This window comes from Saimiri boliviensis, chromosome 9, assembly GCF_048565385.1.
Source record: "Saimiri boliviensis isolate mSaiBol1 chromosome 9, mSaiBol1.pri, whole genome shotgun sequence".
Classification (NCBI taxonomy): Eukaryota; Metazoa; Chordata; class Mammalia; order Primates; family Cebidae; genus Saimiri; species Saimiri boliviensis.
This window is the reverse complement of record NC_133457.1, coordinates 66,640,375-66,658,870: the sequence shown is the minus strand read 5'-3', so window position 1 is coordinate 66,658,870 and position 18,496 is coordinate 66,640,375. Positions and strand designations below refer to the sequence as shown.

The following is an 18,496-nucleotide window of genomic DNA, read 5'->3' as shown; positions in this document are numbered from 1 at the left end:
GGGCGACAGGGCGAGACCCCGTCTGAAAACAAACAAAACATACAGACACACACACATACACACACACAGACACACACACACAGACACACACACACACACACACACTCCAGCCTGGGTGACAGGGCGAGACCCCGTCTGAAAACAAACAAAACATACAGACACACACACATACACACACACAGACACACACACACAGACACACACACACACACACACACTCCAGCCTGGGTGACAGGGCGAGACCCCATCTGAAAACAAAACACACACACACACACACACACACAGACACACACACAGATACACACACTCCAGCCTGGGTGACAGGGTGAGACCCCGTCTGAAAACAAAACACATATACACGCAGACACGCAGACACACACACACACACACACACACACTCCAGCCTGGGTGACAGGGCGAGACTCCGTCTGAAAACAAAACACATATACACACAGACACACACGCAGACACACACGCAGACACACAGACACACACACAGACACACACACACGCAGACACACACACACTCCAGCCTGGGTGACAGGGCGAGACTCCGTCTGAAAATAAAACACATATACACACAGACACACACACACACACACACACACATACAGAGATACACACACACACTCCAGCCTGGGTGACAGGGCGAGACCCCATCTGAAAACAAAACATATACACACAGACACAGACACACACACAGACACACACACAGACAAACACACACAGACACACATGCACACTCCAGCCTGGGTGCCAGGGTGAGACCCCGTCTGAAAACAAACAAAACACACACACACATAACACACACACACACACACACACACACACACACACACACACCCCTGTAGCTTTAAATAAACTTCTAGTCAATTCCCCTGAAGTCTTTTTCCTGCAGGATTTGCTAGTACTCCTCGAAACCGACACTGTGAGTGCGACACTTGGTAAACGCCCATCAGGAAAAATGTGCGCCCTCCCCCAGTAAAGGACAACTCCAGTTGAAAACGGCCTTGTGATAAGTGTGTGTAATGAATCTTTCCTTTCCTTTTCACTGCGACATTTTCTTTCTTTAGGATGGGACACTGAGCAGTGATCTTTTACAGAGAATCTCACTAAAATTGTGTTTCACTAAAGTGTGTTTCAGACTTTTAGGAGTATACATTTTCCATGCCAATGCAAATGCTTCACGAGTGCTTCACCAGCTTTTAGCATGAGAGAGATTTTGTGTATTTTACTTAAAGTAAAAAAGAAAATCTGAATTTGTCCCTTTTTGCAAACAGTATTCAAAAGTAAGTGTAAACTGATTGAAAGCATTTTGGGAAAGGCCGTTTTTATCCTTTTACAGTTCTACTTGATACCAGTATGTAGTAAATTTTAGGTGCTCAATAAATGTTTATCAGTTGCTTAACTAAAGGCTTTTCTAGTCTTTGACTAGTCATTGAGTAGAAAAGTTTCTAGTCAGTGACTGATTTCTTGAAGGGAGCTCTCACACCATCTTTGCCTTCCGCAGCTGCCTTTACCCAAGCAACTTCGAGCAGCATTGTTTTTTCATTAATTTTTCAGAGAGCACTGTGTACCAGGGACTGCACATGGGCACTGGGGACAGGAGTAGAAGCCCCAGTCCTGCCCTCAGGCACTCGGCATCGGTGAGGGGTGGGTTAACCAACAGTTCTGTAGGCTTGGTGGGCACAGCGATGGAGCGGGCACAGGAGAGTGAGGAGAACAGGACTTGCCACAACACAGCCTTCCCCACAGATCCTGGCTTCAGGAAATATCTGGCCTGAATTTTTAAGAGTGACATTAGTTTGCTAGGGCTTTGTTACTGTTACTTTTATTGCTGTCTTTACTTTTGGAGAGCAGAGGGATGTGAGGCTGAAGGAGGTGCGTGTCTGCACGTGTTCTGTTTTCTCACTGTTCCTCCCTACTTTGGGCTGGTCATTAGTTCAGGTAGTGTGTGGTGTGGCAGACTAGCCTCTTTCAACACTGCAGGCAGATACGTGAAAGGGGCACAGTCCATCCCCAGGGAGCTGGTCCTGGCAGCTTCCCTTTGGCTGCACTGCCAGGGTTCTCCTGCCTGAGCGGCACTGGCTCTGGCCCACTGCTCCTGCCTTGAGGCACAGGGCCACAGCAGAGCCAAGAGATGGGCGCTTCCTGCTAGAAGCCGAAATAACATGAAGGGCAGGGCTGGGAAAGCCAAGTGACACAATTAACCTGCCAGAGGGACATTCACAGCACACTGCTCCTGGTGCTGAATGAGGACTGGAGTTCTGAGACGGGCTCAGCATGCTGATTGGCAGATGGAACCAGTGAATCCACATGCTCCCTTCTGTGCCAGCTGGAATGCGTCACTCATCATAACTTGTGTTTGCTGCTGCTAGAGGGCCCCTACGGGATCTGTCCGTCAAATTTAAAAATAATTTTACATTGCCTTCTCTCATGTCTCTGATCAGAAAGGTGGAGGAAGCCTTCAAAGGATGGTGCCCCATAGAAAGGAAGGGGCTTAAATCTATGTACCTCCGGACGCCCGGGGTGAGAGCACCATGCACTTCTGGCTACCGAGGGGAGAAACGTGCTTCGCTATTCTCGCTTTGCCTCTTGTCAGCCTGCTCAGCCCCTAGGAGCCCCAACCGTGTTGGCAGAGGGGCTGTTGGCCTGCTGCGCAGCCAGCAGGGCAGATGCCCGGGGCAGTGACCCCAGCACCTTCCTCCCACGCCACAGCCTTCGGTGGGCCTCTAGGTCCTGGTCTTTCTTCCTAGGAATCCACACCTATGTTAATGAGGTAAATGACTGAATTAGTTTTAAGTTAGCCCGTGCCCTTTCAGTTTCACTCAGCTCGTTTCTCACCCCCAGGGGTCACTATTTGCTTCAAAAAGTCATAAGGACATTTTGCAAATCATCGCGTGGGACTGAGAGCACCTAGTAACCATGTCCCTGCGTCTGCCACCCGACGATTTTGGTGGCTGCCCCTCCTTTCAGGGCTTTACGTCCCACCAGGGCTGCGGACGGAAGCCGGACTGCGGTAGCAATGGTCTTGGGCCTCCTGTAAACCGGTGCTCCTGCCTTGGCCGGTAGTCTTCCAGATTTACGCCCCACCGACGGAGGCAGAGTGTCTGCCACTTTAGAAAGAGGAGTCCGTTGGGGGGAAATGGGGGAGGGACGGGGGGGGTGGGGAGGTGGGAAGAGGTAGCATGGGGAGAAATGACAGATACAGGTGAGGGGACGGAAGGCAGCAAACCACACTGCCATGTGTGTACCTATGCAACAATCTTGCATGTTCTTCACATGTACCCCAAAACCTAAAATACAATTAAAAAAAACATGTAAAGTACTTAACACTGTATCTGTCAGGTGACAACCGCTCAATAAATAACAGTTAGTCATGGAAAAAAATAAAAATAAAACACAGAAGAAACGTTTTTCTCAAAGAAAAAAAGAAAGAAGAGTCTGGTAGCAGCAGTGGAGGTGGGGCTGGAAGTCGAGACACCTGTTAGGAGGCTGCGGTCCCTGCTGACGATGCCATTGCCTGATTGTAGGTAGGAAAGTGGGAATGGGGAGCAGAGGACAGCTGCAGGGAGGGCTCAAGGGAGATTCAAGGGGACCTTGTGGCTGGCCGGCTGAGGGAGACCTAGGGAGGCAGTGCCCGAGAGTGTAGGTTTGTGGCCGTGTGGCTGGGCAAGGGTGTGGGGCCTCCCATAGAAAGAGGAACCAGAAAGGAAAGTGTGAGGGCAAAGGGAGAGGAACAGAACGTACATGCCACTGAGTTTAAGCTGCCGGTGACACAGGCTTATGAAAAGTCATCAGTACCGTGGAAATGTGTCCTCTTCCCTCAGAACATACTGATCTCACTTGAATACTCTAAGGACTTTGCTGAGCTTGGTCAGAGCTCTAGGAATCCAGCCAGGTGAGAGGATGTTCGTGACGGAACGTGACGGGACGCCCCACCACATCCTGGAGCAGCGCTTGGGTGCCACGGCACACTGAGTGCTCGATAGACTCGGGTCCTCCAGAGCAGCCGTGAGCGTGTTTCCGGAAATGTAGTTTAAGCGTGTGTTGTGTAGGATGTGCTGTGTGTGTCTAAGATTGTGGATGCTGCATGCACAACTTGTGTATGCTCTTCTCTCTGCATTCTGTCTGGTTTCTCATCGCTATAATTAGTCGTGGTCTTTTAATTAGTTGTTAAATTCTGGCCTGAACCAAAGGCGAAAGAGGGTGACCATGCTTCCCTGTTACTTACAGTTGTTAAAGGTATTTTCTACCTTGACTGTTTAGATCTTTACCAAACTTTTAATCCAGATATCTGAAGTCTTTCGGTGGCATTTACACTGTCAGATATCAGAGTGAAGTAGAATGCCCTACCTACATGAAACTGCTTTGGAAAGGCTGGTCATTTTTTACTGGCGTTTCCTTGCTGTGCCCTTGGCATTTCAGAGCTGTTCTCGTGAGGCACTGAAGGAATCATTTCTGAGAAGGCTGATTCTTCAGACTCCAGTGCTCTCCTGCCATTCATTTGCTGAAACTGTACATTTTAATGAAGTTGTTTCATCTGTGTTGCCAAACACTAGAATTTCGCTGCTTCAATTCTAATGATCTCGACTGGTGAAGGCTGTTTTATTAGAGCCCCCGAGTGTTCTGTTTATTAAATGTCCATACACTGTGGTGTGAGGCACACAGCTTAGGTCAGCTGGGCTTTCGGGTTATGGATGAAGGAGTTAAATGTTTTTGTTATGATCCTGAAGTGTGGCGGGCTTGCCTTTTGTGGCCCATCGATGGTGCGTCTTTCCCCGTCAGCCGGTGTGAACACAAGTGCCTGAATAATGTGGCTGTTAATGGTGGCTCTAGTATGTTTTTTTTCTTTGGGGCAATATGCTTATTCTCTTCCCTGTAATTGCCTGATACCCACATTGTGCTTCCTGGGTTGTGCATGAGATGGTGTAGTGACAAACGCTGAGGGCTCGGGTGGAACTGGAAGGCCGCGGTGGTGGGGGGAGGGGACATGGACACTGTGGCCAGGAAGGGATGGTGAGCATCACGTGACAGCCGAGATCAGTGTTTCTCAGGTTCTTTTCACCCCTGACGCTGGCTTCATTCAGTTCCTCCCAGGTGGCACGGTGGGTCCACAGGTGGTGGTGGTGAACCCGGCATGTGCCAACTGGCCGGGTGACCTGGCCCTCCCCCTTCCTCTGATCAGTAGGCAGTGCTTCACGGTGATGAGGAGCAAGGCTTCTGCCATCCCGTAAACCAAATCCCAGCCAGCTTTACCAGTGGAGAGTTGGGCAAGTTACATGTGACTTCTGTAACCTCAGTCCTTACAGCTAAAAAGGGTACAGCGATGGCCCTTGTCATGATTTTGTAAGGGTCAAATGAGGTGATGCAGGTGAAGTGCTTGGGGTACAGGCCACGGCCCATCGACAGTTCTCGGTACATGATCAGTGCTGTCTTGGCCCGGCTCGGGCCCCGCCGTGGCTTTGCTGGTGACCATCCCGTGACGCTGTTCCAGAGGCCTGGTCGCAGGCCTTCACCTGCCTCCGCCTCTCCGTGCATGTATCAGGGCACGGATAGTATAGACTCCTTGCTTTGTTAATGAGCTGCGAAGATAGAAAAAACTATAGACGATCAAGGTTTTAACTAGTCTCCTGTATTGTGCTTTTACCCTGGGGCTCAGTCATAAATTTGGCGGAGTGGGAGGGGTGCCCCCAGAGGAGCAGCTCATGGGGTGACATAGTCTTTGGTCAGAGTCATCCCTCTGCGACTCTGGCCTGTGGTCTTTGAATGAAACGTGTGTGCCTTTGGCTGTTTCACCGTCTTCCAGAGGGGCCCGGAAGGAATGGAGCCCACGTACTCACGCTCAGGTTTGCTCTTGTCAGATAGTCCTCTCCTCTGACTTTAAGAAGCAAATGTAATGGTTTTCAATGCACAGTTTACCCCCATAAGCTAATATGATTGTAAATGAGAAAAAAACCTTATTAAAGTTGCTCAGATAAATAGCACAGTCTGATAAAAGTTAATAGAAGTATGCTGAATTCACATTGACACCTTCTCTGCTGCCCTCTGCATGGATTTAGCACCCTTTCTGGGAAAATTATGCTCTAGTCCAGAGCAGTAGTTCTCTTAGTTCACCTAGAGAACCTTGTCTCATCTTGAGCAGGAATAATTACTCTGCCCCAAGGTCTCCCTCTGCTGTACTATGGAAGAAGACATAAACAAGAGGGAAGAGCAAGTGAACATAATTCTGTATTATGATTTTTATAAAGCCCTCACTTGACACTGAACCAAGTTCATGATATATGGATAGTCTATAAACCAACAAAGACAATAAAAATAACAAGTGTTTTTAGTTAATGTGTGGACTAGAAGTGGAACACTTTCCCGTGGACTGGTTATGGGCGTATTCGTCTCTGTTTTTATTCGGTGCATCAAATTTTTTTTCCTAAGCACCCCCTGTAATAGTAGGGTTAGTGGGGAAGTTTGCTGATCAGAGTGTACCTTAGGGTTTTTTTTTTGTTTTTTGTTTTTTGTTTTGAGGCAGAGTCTCGCTCTCATGCTGAGTGCAGTGGCACCATCTGGGCTCACTGCAACCTCCGCCTCCTGGGTTCAGACAATTCTCCTGACTTAGCCTCTCGCGTAGCTGGGACTGCAGGCACGCGCCACCACACCCAGCTAATTATTGTATTTTAGTAGAGACTGGGTTCCCCCATGTTGGCCAGGATGATGTCGATCTCTTGACCTCGTGATCCACCCGCCTTGGCCTCCCAAAGTGCTGGGATTACAGGCGTGAGCCACCGCGCCTGGCCGAGTATATGTTACTTTTATACCCCTCTGCAGATTGAGTAGTGGGTGTGATAGAGGCCTTTATTCTGCAGTGACCCTGGGACCTCCAGACAAGGAGCCCTGGGACCTGATTGTTTGGGATCTGAATCTGTGTTCTTAGCATCCAGGGTTAGTTAGCAGGGGTTTGGAGAGTTAGCTTTTATAGTAAAGGAAGTACCTATGTCAAGTGGCACTCACTCACGAGTGGAGGAAAAGCTGGAGTATTGGCTTCAGAACAAGCAAAGTGATTGCCAAGAGTATTACAGAAAATGTGCATTTACTTACAAAAATGTGTATGTCAAAAAACAATAGCTTTATTTCTAGTAAGACAGACCTGTATTTGCTGAAGGATGGGTCTTTGAACAAGGAGCAGTATGTGTCATTTTACCAAATGGGACCAAAAATGAAAGATTTATTAGCTTCACTTTCTTCACAAGAATAGGTTTTCTGTGTATCGTTAGTTGCTTTGTCATGAATAACGTGTAGTGTCATCTTGGTGGTTCTTAATCTCCCTTTCCTTCCAACCAACTATAAGAATAATTAGATGAAATTGGCGGCAGACCACCACTTCCACGTTCATCTTCTTAAGCTGGTGTCCATGAAACGTTCAAACATTAACGTTCACTGCAAAAGTGCTCTTAAATGTGTGTTTCTGAAGTTCAGAATTTTTAGTCATCGGTATTTGGAAAGCAAACGCTGTGTCTCTTGTTAAGCAGTGGCATGCATGGCAAAACCCACACGAAGTCAAGTGGCTCTCATCAGTGGGGGAACAGATCTGCTGAGAAAGCGCTTTCAGAGCCAGATGCAGTGTGGGTGTTTTCGTAAGCCTTGGAAACCACCAGTCCAGTCAAGAGGTTCGGGATTCTCTGCTTCATGTTCTCACTCTGATGCCCAGGCCATTAGAAGCTTCACCATCTAGAAGGTCACAGGGCAGAGGAAACGACAGGGTGAGGAAGCTGTCAGTGGCTCCTGGTGCTTCTACCCACGTGAGTTTAATTGGCCAGAGCAGGTGTCAATTTCATCACTAGTGTCATCTTCCAAGCAGGCAGGGAAATGCCATTCTACTATATACCTAGGAGAGAGAAGTGGGAAATTGGTTAGTCATTCATAATGACTAACTAAACAAAAAATGTAGGGTGATGATTCAAATGGAAAGCTGGTTCCTTGAAATGTCTGATAGCTTCGATGAAACTTCGGTGAGGCTGATCAAGAGAGGACACAGTGTAAAGGCAACATAAACAGGGTCAGGGAGGTTTTGTGAAGGTGTAATGGAATGTTCTGTGGGTTTATTATGGTATGTTTGAAAAATTTGGACATCATAGATGGTTTTCTAGGAAAATAGAAGTAACCAAATTGGGTCAAGATGTTGTAGATGCCTGAGTAGAAGTGTTTAGTTTCTAAATTTCTTTTTAAGGTCTGCTGGTGTGATACTGTGAAGTTTATATTTGATCATCACCCCTGTTTCCTAGCATACAGCTCCTAAAATCCTTAGAAACTCTGTCTTCACATGCTGTCTTTTTGTATGCTAATGAGTTGATGGCTGGCATCCCCTAGGGTAGCTTCAGGATGGTCACTTGTCACCCGAGTGACCGAGGCAACATTAGGGGCTGAAAACTTTCAGTCCTAATCCCCAACTTCCGGGGAGGGTAGAGGGGCTGAGGTTAAGTGGATCACTCACGGCCGGTGTTATAATCAGTCTTGCCTACATAACAAAGCTTCCATAATCCCCTAAAGGACCTAAAACGGCACCTCAGAATTCAGAGAACTTCCAGATAGCTGGATACGTACAGGTTGGTGGAGGGCGATGGGCCCAAGGAAGACACGGAAGCTCCAAACCTCTTCCCCATACGCTGCAGTATGCATCTCTCCATCCATGTCTTTTGTAATATCCTTTATAGTAGAATGGTAAACATGTTTTCCTGAGTTCTGTGAGCCTCCCTAGTAAATTAATTGAACCCAAAGAGGGGGTCATGGGGACCCCAACTTGACACTGTGGTTCAGAAGTTCCAGAGGCCCAGACTTGTGATGAGCGTCTGAAGGGGGAGGGGTGCGTAGCCTTGTGGGACCCAGCCATCACCCTATGTGGTCTAATACTGTCTCCAGGTAGATAGCGTTGAAGTAGGGAACACCCAGCTTGTGTGAGCTGCAGAATCGATTGCTTGCTTCGTGTGCAGGGGAATTCCCCACACATTTGGTCACAGAAGTCTCCTGTGTGGATTATGACTGAGTGAGAGAAGAGAAAATGCTCTTTGAGTTTGTGTTTTTCCACAAAACTGGTAGAAATGTATGGAGGCTAGTTGCTTTTATGAGTGAGTTCTACCAGATCTCCTAGAAACAGATACTACATGCACAGTAAATATTTTTGGAATAAAATGGATGGACAAGGTTAGCGTGAGATTGATGCTAAAATCAGGAGAGGTGTCACTCAGAAGTCAGTATCACTTATGAGCATAGATGCAGCAATCCTAAAGCAGCTAAGCCGACGGGCTCTGAAAGTGTATTCAGAGAGGAAGCACGCCTCTGCTCCTTCGCGTCTTTGCTCAGATGTCTTTGTCTGAAGGAGCTGTGCTTCGCTTGCTGTGTGTAGCTCTGCATCTTCCCCCACAGCACTCCCACGCTGCCTTATCCTATTCGCTGTAACATATCTCATAATTATTTAGTCTGTCATTTATTGTCGTCTCCTCCTGGTACAAGGTAAACACCATAAGGGCAGGGCTTTCTTCTGTTTTGTTCGCTGATCTACACCAACTACCTAGAATCGTTGGCACTTAGTATTCGTTGGAAAAATGACTAATCCTGAATGCAAAATAGGATCCTGGATTGGATTCTGGAACAGAAAAGGCCATCAGTGGAAAACTGAATCATCTGTAACTGAGTTGTTAGTATTGTATCAGTGTCAATATCTTAGTATTGATAAATAAAACAAATGTAAGATGTTAACATCAGGGAAACCTGGGTGATGGGTATATGGAAACTCTCTGTAGTACCTTTGAAACTCTTCTGTAAAGCTAAAGTTATTTCAAAAGAAAAGCTTATTGCTACAAAGAGAATAAAATACCTAGGAATACAACTAACAAGGAATGTAAAGGACCTCTTTAAGGAGAACTACAAGCCACTGCTCAACGAAATAAGAGAGGACACAGTCAGATAGAGGAACATTCCATGTTCATGGTTAGGAAGAATCAGTATCATGAAAATGGCCATACTGTCCAAAGTAATTTACAGATTCAAGGCTATCCCCATCAAGCTACCAATGACCTTCTTCACAGAACTGGAAAAAAACACCTTAAACTTCATATGGAACCAAAAGAGAGCCCACATAGCCAAGTCAATTCTAAGCAAAAATAACAAAGCGGGAAGTATCACACTACCAGACTTCAAACTATACTACAAGGCTACAGTAATCAAAACAGCACGATACTGGCACCAAAACAGAAATAGAGACCAATGGAACAGAACAGAGGCCTCGGGGGCAACACAGCATATCTACAACCATCTGATCTTTGACAAACCCGACAAAAACAAGCAATGGGGAAAGGGTTCTCTGTTTAATAAATGGTGTTGGGAAAACTGGCTAGCCATGTGCAGAAAGCAGAAACTGGGTTCCTTTCTGACACCTTACGCTAAAATTAACTCCAGATGGATTAAAGAATTAAACATAAGACCTAACACCATAAAACCCCTAGAAGAAAATCTAAGCAAAACCATTCAGGACATAGGCATAGGCAAGGACTACATGACCAAAACAACAAAAGCATGGGCAACAAAAGCCAAAATAGACAAATGGGACCTAATCAAACTCCAAAGCTTCTGCACAGCAAAAAAAAAACAGTCATTAGAGTGAATTGGCAACCAACAGAATGGGGAAAAAATTTTTGCAATCTACCCATCTGACAAGGGGCTGATATCCAGAATTTGCAAAGAGCTAAAACAGATTTACAAGAAAAAAACAAGCCCATTCAAAAGTGGGCAAAGGATATGAACAGACAGTTTACAAAAGAAGACATACATGAGGCCAACAAACATATGAAAAAATGCTCATCATCATTGGTCATTAGAGAAATGCAAATCAAAACCACATTGAGATACCAATCTCACACCAGTTAGAATGGTGATCATTAAAAATTCTAGAGACAACAGATGTTGGAGAGGATGTAGAAAAATAGGAACACTTTTACACTGTTGGTGGGAGTGTAAATTAGTTCAACCATTGTGGAAGACAGTGTGGCGATTCCTCAAGGACCTAGAAATAGAAATTCCATTTGAACCAGCAATCCCATTACTGGGTTTATACCCAAAGGATTATAAATCCTACTATAAGGACATATACATATGAATGTTTATTGCAGCACTGTTTACAATAGCAAAGACCTGGAACCAACCCAAATGCCCATCGATGATAGACTGGACAGGGAAAATGTGGCACATATATACCATGGAATACTATGCAGCCATAAAAAACAATGAGTTCGTGTCCTTTGTAGGGACATGGATGAACCTGGAAACCATCATTCTCAGCAAACTGACACAAGAGCAGAAAATCAAACACTGCATGTTCTCATTCATAGGTGGGTGTTGAACAATGAGAACACATGGACACAGGGAGGGGAGCACTACACACTGGGGTCTGTTGGGGGGAAATGGGGGTGGGACAGCGGGGGACGGGGAGTTGGGGAGAGATAGCATGGGGAAAAATGCCAGATATAGGTGATGGAGAGGAAGGCAGCAAATCACACTGCCATGTGTGTACTTATGCAACAATCTTGCATGTTCTTCACATGTACCCCAAAACCTAAAATGCAATTTAAAAAATGTTAAAAAAAAGCTAATTAAAATGAGAGATACCAAGAGCCTTCATTTAAAAAGTAAAATAAAATTTCTGTTAAATGATGCCACCTCAATGAGTCTTATCCTGACCCCCCAATTTCACATCACGTGCAGCCCCACCTTGCCCTCTCAACCTTGCTTCCCTGTTCTGCCTTTTCTCTTTTTTGTCGGAGTATTTGCTATCTTCTAATACATTATACAGTTCACTTATTTATTATGCTTCTTGTTGTCTGTTTATGTGAGGATAGGGGTGGAAAAGATGAATAGGAAAATGTCTAGATCAAGCCTACTAATGAACGTGCTGGTTGCTTTTCGGGGTTGGACTAGTTACTAGCACAGTAGTCCCGGGGAATGGGCACAGGACAGGGTGGGACAAGCCGTCAGTCTCGGTGGGTGCTCACCGGAACTGGGAGGAGCACCACCTCACATTCTCACCCCGTGTCTCTCTTGCCTCATCCTCCTTCCAGACTGCAAAGACTTCCTCTTTATTTTCAAATAATGTGAAATTCTGTAATTTCATTTATAATCAGTGTTAATTGCTTAAGTTTTAAAAAATATTCATAGCAATGAAAAAGGGAACAAAAGAAAAGCAAGTTGTTTGTAAAACCCTTAAAAATTACAAAGAAATTATTTTGCCTTTAAAATGAGAAATTAAGACTAAAGAATCACTCATTTTCCATTCTCCTTAGGACCTAAGTTACTCCCTACCATGGGATGCTAAGTATTGAGGAAAGCAGAATTCACAATTCAGTCTTTTTGGTCCAAATGTAGTTTATTGTGCTGAAAGAGTAATATAAATCAGATCAAATGTACTAAAGTAGGGAAATACCCGTACCAGGATAATATTGAAACTGCAGAAACAGTGGCTTGAAGTAGTTTTCTTTTGTGATGAGTTTATCTTCAAGCATGGTCTTCCGAGTTCTACATACTTGAATTCGTGTGCCACCCACCTAAAGCGTGGAGGACCATGTGGCATCTCTCAGCTGAAGGGCAGGGGAGTCCGTGCTGGAGCAGTGGTGTCTGAGTGAGTGACCCTCTCTCCGAGCTCACTTAACTCACTGATGGGATTTGCCTTAACACAGAAAAATATGGCCATTAAAGTGCAAAAAGGTAATAATTTAACCTTGTGCAAAGAATGAAGCAATGGAGATCGTTTGCTCATTTGTCTTTATGATGATGTGATTGTATTTCTGTGTGGTTATGATGGAAATTATGATCTATTGCAGGAGCATCAGGAGAGAATTCTGGGTAACACCATGCAAAGTGTGATTGCCTTACTGAACAATCTAGTTGCCTGCAAAGATTCGAATATGAAGCTACTTTATGAACAAGGTAATGAACTTCATAGAATTACTCTCTGATCGAGTTTTGCCTATTTGTAAGTTTCTTCATCTTATCTAGCATAGAGTCTAGAAGTACTATTTAACGTTAATGAGTCAAAATAGATATTTAATAATTTTTAAGTCATATCACTAGCAAAAGTTGGAAGTGTGGGATGGTTTCTCTAAGTTAATTTATTCTCTTTAATGGCATAAAGTCAGTAGGCATTGCTTAAAGATGACAAACCAAGAAACAGAAGTGTAATTGGTCTCTGTCTTCATCCATTTTCTGTTGCTGTAGCTGAATACCTGAGACTGAGTAATTTGAAAGGAAAAGAAATCTCTCTTGTACAGTTCTAGATGCTGGGAAGCCCAGGATTGAGGGGCTGCATCTGGCGAGGGCCATCTTGCTGTTGGAGACTCTCTGCAGAGTCCAAAGGCAGGGCAGGGCATCACATGGTGAGGGGGCTGAACTCGCTGGCTCAGGGTTATCTTCCTCCTCTTATGCAGTGACTGATGTCCCCTCCGAATGACCTCCTCTAATCCTAACTGCTACTCAAAGTTCTCACCTCTAATACCATAGTTGGATTTCCCATCCCCTTAATGTCATTTTAATGGGGGTTAACAGTCAGCATGAGTTTTGAAGGGGGCAAACATTTGAACCCCCTAAGACTGCCAATCAAAATAAAAACAGATAAGACCAAAAACACCTTGGAAAATGAAAGTGGATGAGTTGACAGTGGTTTGCTTTATATCTTTTGCGTGTCTGTACCGTTAACAATTCTAAAACTCATGTTTACTCGTGCAGTACTTAACTACAGCCACATGTCCTGAGAAATGCATCGTTAGGCAGTCTTAGCCTTGCGCAACACCAAAGCGTGTACTTAGAAAATCCAGGTGGCGTGGCCTGCTGCACACCTAGGCTGTGTGGGGTGGCCTGCTGCCTCCAGGCTGCAAACCCATGCAGCGTGTTACCGGACTCAATACCACAGTCTGTTGTTACACAGAGCTGTGAGTATTTGTGTACTGAGACATAGGAGAGGTGTGGCAAACATATGACATAGAAGATAAAACATGATACCCCTGTATAGGGCACCTAGTATAGATGAAACTTTCAGGACTGAGTGGGCCCATGAGTGGGTGGCGAGTGAACGTGGGGGCCTGGGGTGCTCCTCTGCTCTGCTGTAGGCTTCGTCAACCTGTGCACTGAGGCGACGCTCAGTTTATAAAAAACAGTTTTCTTTGTTCCGCAGTAAAGTAACCTTAGTTTGCTGTAACTTTTAAACTTCGTAACTTAAAAATCCTTTTCTGCTTGTTGACTATTTTGTAATAACACTTAGTTTTATACCCTCATTCTGTAAGTGCTTTTTTTTTTTTTTTTTTTTTTAGACAGGGTCCCATTCTGTCACCCTGGCTGGAGTGCAGTCAGGCGATCATAGCTCACTATAGCCTTGAACTCCCTGAGCTCAGGTGATCCTCCTACCTCAGCCTCTCTAGTAGCGGAGATGACAGGCACATGCCACCCTGCCCAGCTAATTTTTCTGCAAAGACAGGGCTTCATCATGTTGCTTAGGCTGCTCTTGAACTCTTGGGCTCCAGTGACGTGCCCGCCTCGGCCTTTGAAAATGCTGAGATTATAAGTGTAAGTCACCACACCTGGCCACTTTTTTATATTTTTAAATTTGATTAACTTTTTTAGTTTTTAAACTTGTGTGTGAAAAACTAAGACAGAAACACACACATTAACCTTCATATAAATGGGATCAGGATCATCAAGATGTTGCTAGGTGACAGGAAATTTTCAGCTTCATTATAATGTTATGGGGCCACCGTCCGGTATGCAGTCTGCTGCTGACTGAAGCATGATTTTGCAGTGCAGGACAGTATAGATTCCTCTTTCATGTTAATAGAAGCTATCACTGGAATCCTTCACAGAAATATGACTTGGGACAAAATCTGTCACTGAGTAAATTTACCAAGTCATTGTTTTAATTTCTGCCTTTAAGTTCTGCTTTTTTTTTTTTTTTTTTTTTGAGACAGAGTCTTGCTCTGTTGCTCAGGCTGGAGTGCAATGGTATGATCTTGGCTCACTGCAACCTCCACCTCCCGGGTTCTAGTAATTCTCCTGCCCCAGCCTCCACAGTAGCTGGGATTACAGGCCACTGCCACCAGGCCCAGCTAATTTTTGTGTTTTTAGTAGAGACAGGGTTTCACCATGTTGGCCAGGCTGGTCTCTCTTGAATGCCTGACCTCAGGTGATCCACTACCCTCAGCCTCCCAAAATGCTGGGATTACAGGTGTGAGCCACCTGCTCTGCCTGGAGTTCTGTTTCTGTGTGGTTATTATATTTCAGTGCTGGTAATATTTTTTTCCTCCCCTGAGAAAAATATGCACTTACCCCCAGTGATAAATATTGCCAACAGTTGTGGGGCTTTGGTACGTAGAGATGTTTATTCTTTCACATAGCAACATCCTGTTCTTTACGGATGTAGTGTAATTTATTTAACCAGGGCTCTAATGATAGATATGTGCTGTCTCTAATATTTTGCTGTTACAGACAGTTCTGCAATGAATAGCTTTATACATATATCCTTTCACATGGGAGCAGGAACATTTATAGGAGAAATTCCTGGAATTGGAATTGTTGGATCAATGAATACATACATATGTAATTTTTGTAGATATTGACAAGCTGCTTTAAGTGATGTGCCAGTTTAAATATCCACCAGGGCACATGAGATCGCTTGTCTTCGGACTTAAGAGCATGTTTTGCTTCCCCATTTGTTTAAGACATTTTTATGTTCTTCAGAGATGTTTCATAGTTTTCTTTATATAGGTCTTATGCATTTCCTGTTATGTTTATGTCTTCCTAAGTATTTTATCTTTTTTTGCTTTCAATGAAAATGAGGACTTTTCTACCATTATGTATTCCAATTTATTTTTAAATTATTTTATTTCACTTTATTTTGGAGACAGAGTCTCATTGTGTTACCAAGGCTGGAGTGCAGTCGCATAATCTGAGCTTATTGTAGCCTAGAGCTCCTGAGCTCAAGCGATCCTCCCAGGTCAGCCTCCCAAGTAACCACGACAACGGGCACATGCCACCATGCCTGGCTAAATGTTTTTTTGTGGAGACAGCGTCTTGCTATGTTAACCAGGGTGGCTTCAAACTCCTGGCTTCAAGTTTCTTTCCACCTCAGACTTCCAAAGCACTGGTTGGTATTACAGGTGTGAGCCACCATGCCTGGCCACAGTTTGTTATTTTAAATATGTTTCAAAGTTTTTTATTTCTATATATGCAATTTTGTACCTAAGTTAATTCTTTTATAATTTTTAACAGTAATAGTTTTTAGGTGATTTTCTTCGTTTTCCAGTCATAGAATTCTGATAATTATAAATAATAATGGTTTTCTTTCCAATTTTTATGATTCTACGTTTCTCCTCTGTTCTAATTACAAGACTCAGAGTAGGGTGGAAGATATCTTGGATTTATCTGCGGAACTTTTTTCTGGTTGAGGAGGTACTTGACTATTTTAATTTTTGTTTTTAAATCAAGAATAATGATTTGTGAAGTGATTTTTTTTTTTTTGGCCTCTGTGGAAATGATCAAATGATTTCCTTGAATCTATTTATACAATGGATTATATTTAATAGGTTATCTCATGTTGAACCCATACTGGTGTTTGAGTCAGTAACCACACTTGTTGATGATTTAGAGATCTTTAATTGTGCTACTTTAGTTCTTTGTTAATATTTTATTTAGGATTTTTCATTGCCATTCATTGGTATGGTTGGTCTGTGATTTTATTTGTTCATTTTTGATGGGAGAAACACATTCTTGGCCCAGATTTTAATATTAGTGCTATATTGCCTTATTAAAAAAATTTTTTTTCCTCTTTCTGTGTTTCTGGAAAGTTCATGTATTATTGAAATTATCTACTTCCTAAAAGTTCAGTAGAATTTCTTTGTGAAGTAATCTGACTGGTGCTCTCTTTTTGCAGTATGATATTAGTGATAGCTCTGTGATGCTTTTCTCTACAGTAATCATGAAACTTAAAAATTTTTTCCATGGGAGCTCACTCATGATTTGGCCCTCTGTTTGTCTGTTATTGGTGTACAGGAATGCTTTTGATTTTTGGACATTGATTTTGTATCCAGAGACTTTGCTGAAGTTGCTTATCAGCTTAAGGAGGTTTTGGGCTGAGATGATGGGGTTTTCTAAATATAAAATTCATGTCGTCTGCAAACAGAGACAATTTGACTTCCTCTTTGTTTAGTTGAGTGCCCTCTATTTCTTTTTCTTGCCTGATTGCTCTGGCCAGAACTTCCAATACCATGTTGAATAGGAGTGGTGAGAGAGGTCACCTTTGTCTTGTGCCAGTTTTCAAAGGGAATGATTCCAGTTTTTGCCCATTCGGTATGATATTGGCTGTGGGTTTGTCATAAATAGCTTTTATTATTTTGAGATACATTCCATCAATTCCTAGTTTATTGAGAATTTTTAGCATAAAGAGCTGTTGAATTTTGTTGGCCTTCTCTGCATCTATTGAGATAATTATATGATTTTTGTCTTTGGTTCTGTTTATGTGGTGAATTACATTTATAGACTTGCGTATTTTTAACCAGCCTTGCATCCCTGGGATGAAGCCTACTTGATCGTGATGGATAAGCTTTTTGATGTACTGTTGGATTTGGTTTGCCAGTATTTTATTGAAGATTTTTGTGTCAGTGTTCATCGGGCTGTTATCCTGAAATTTTCTTTTTTAGTTGTGTCTCTGCCAGGTTTTGGTATCACGATGATGATCTCATAAAATGAGTTATGGAGGATTCCCTCTTTTTTGTATTGTTTGGAATAGTTACAGAAGGAATCATACCAGCTCATCTGTGTATTTCTGGGAAAATGCAGCTGTGAACCCTTTTGGTCCTGGACTTTACTTGATTGGTAGGCTATTAATTGCTGCCTCAACTTCAGACCTTGTCTATTCAGGGATTCAGCTTCTTCCTGGCTTAGTCTTGGGATGGTGTAAGTGTCCAGGAATGTATCCATTTCTTCTAGATTTACTGGTTTATATGCATAGAGGTGTTTGTAGTAATCTCTGCTGGTAGTTTGTATTTCTGTGGAATTGGTGGTGATAGCCCCTTTATTATTTTTTATTGCATCTACTCTATTTTTTTTTAATTAGTCTGTCTAGTGGTCTATCTATTTTGTTGATCTTTTCAAAAAACTAGTTCCTGGATTTATTAATTTTTTTTGAAGGATTTTTTTGGGTCTCTGTCTCCTTCAGTTCTGCTTTGATCTTAGTTATGTCTTGCCTTCTGCTAGCTTTTGAATTTGTTTGATCTTGTTCCTCTAGATCTTTTAATTGTGATGTAAGGTGTTGATTTTATAGCTTTCCTCACTTCTCTGGTGGGCATTTATTGCTATAAATTTCCCTCTAGACACTACTTTAAAAGTGTCCCAGAGATACTGGTACGTTGTATCTTCATTCTCATTGGTTTCTAACAACATCTTTATTTCTCCCTTCATTTCATTAATTATCCAG

The 18,496-nt window shown here is 43.5% G+C and overlaps 1 protein-coding gene across 11 annotated transcripts in view; it reads left to right on the top strand.

Moving 5' to 3' along the window:
- ULK4 (unc-51 like kinase 4) overlaps positions 1 to 18,496 on the top strand; it is a 621,709-nt gene that overhangs the window by 314,545 nt on the left and 288,668 nt on the right. For 10 of the 11 annotated variants that reach the window (XM_039461864.2, XM_074406079.1, XM_074406080.1 and 7 more), the window contains one exon: positions 12,861 to 12,966. The exons of the other annotated variant lie outside the window; for it this stretch is intronic. In XM_039461864.2, the coding sequence (XP_039317798.1) occupies positions 12,861 to 12,966 (106 nt within the window). The remainder of the gene's footprint in view (positions 1 to 12,860; positions 12,967 to 18,496) is intronic. 11 annotated transcript variants of the gene reach the window in all.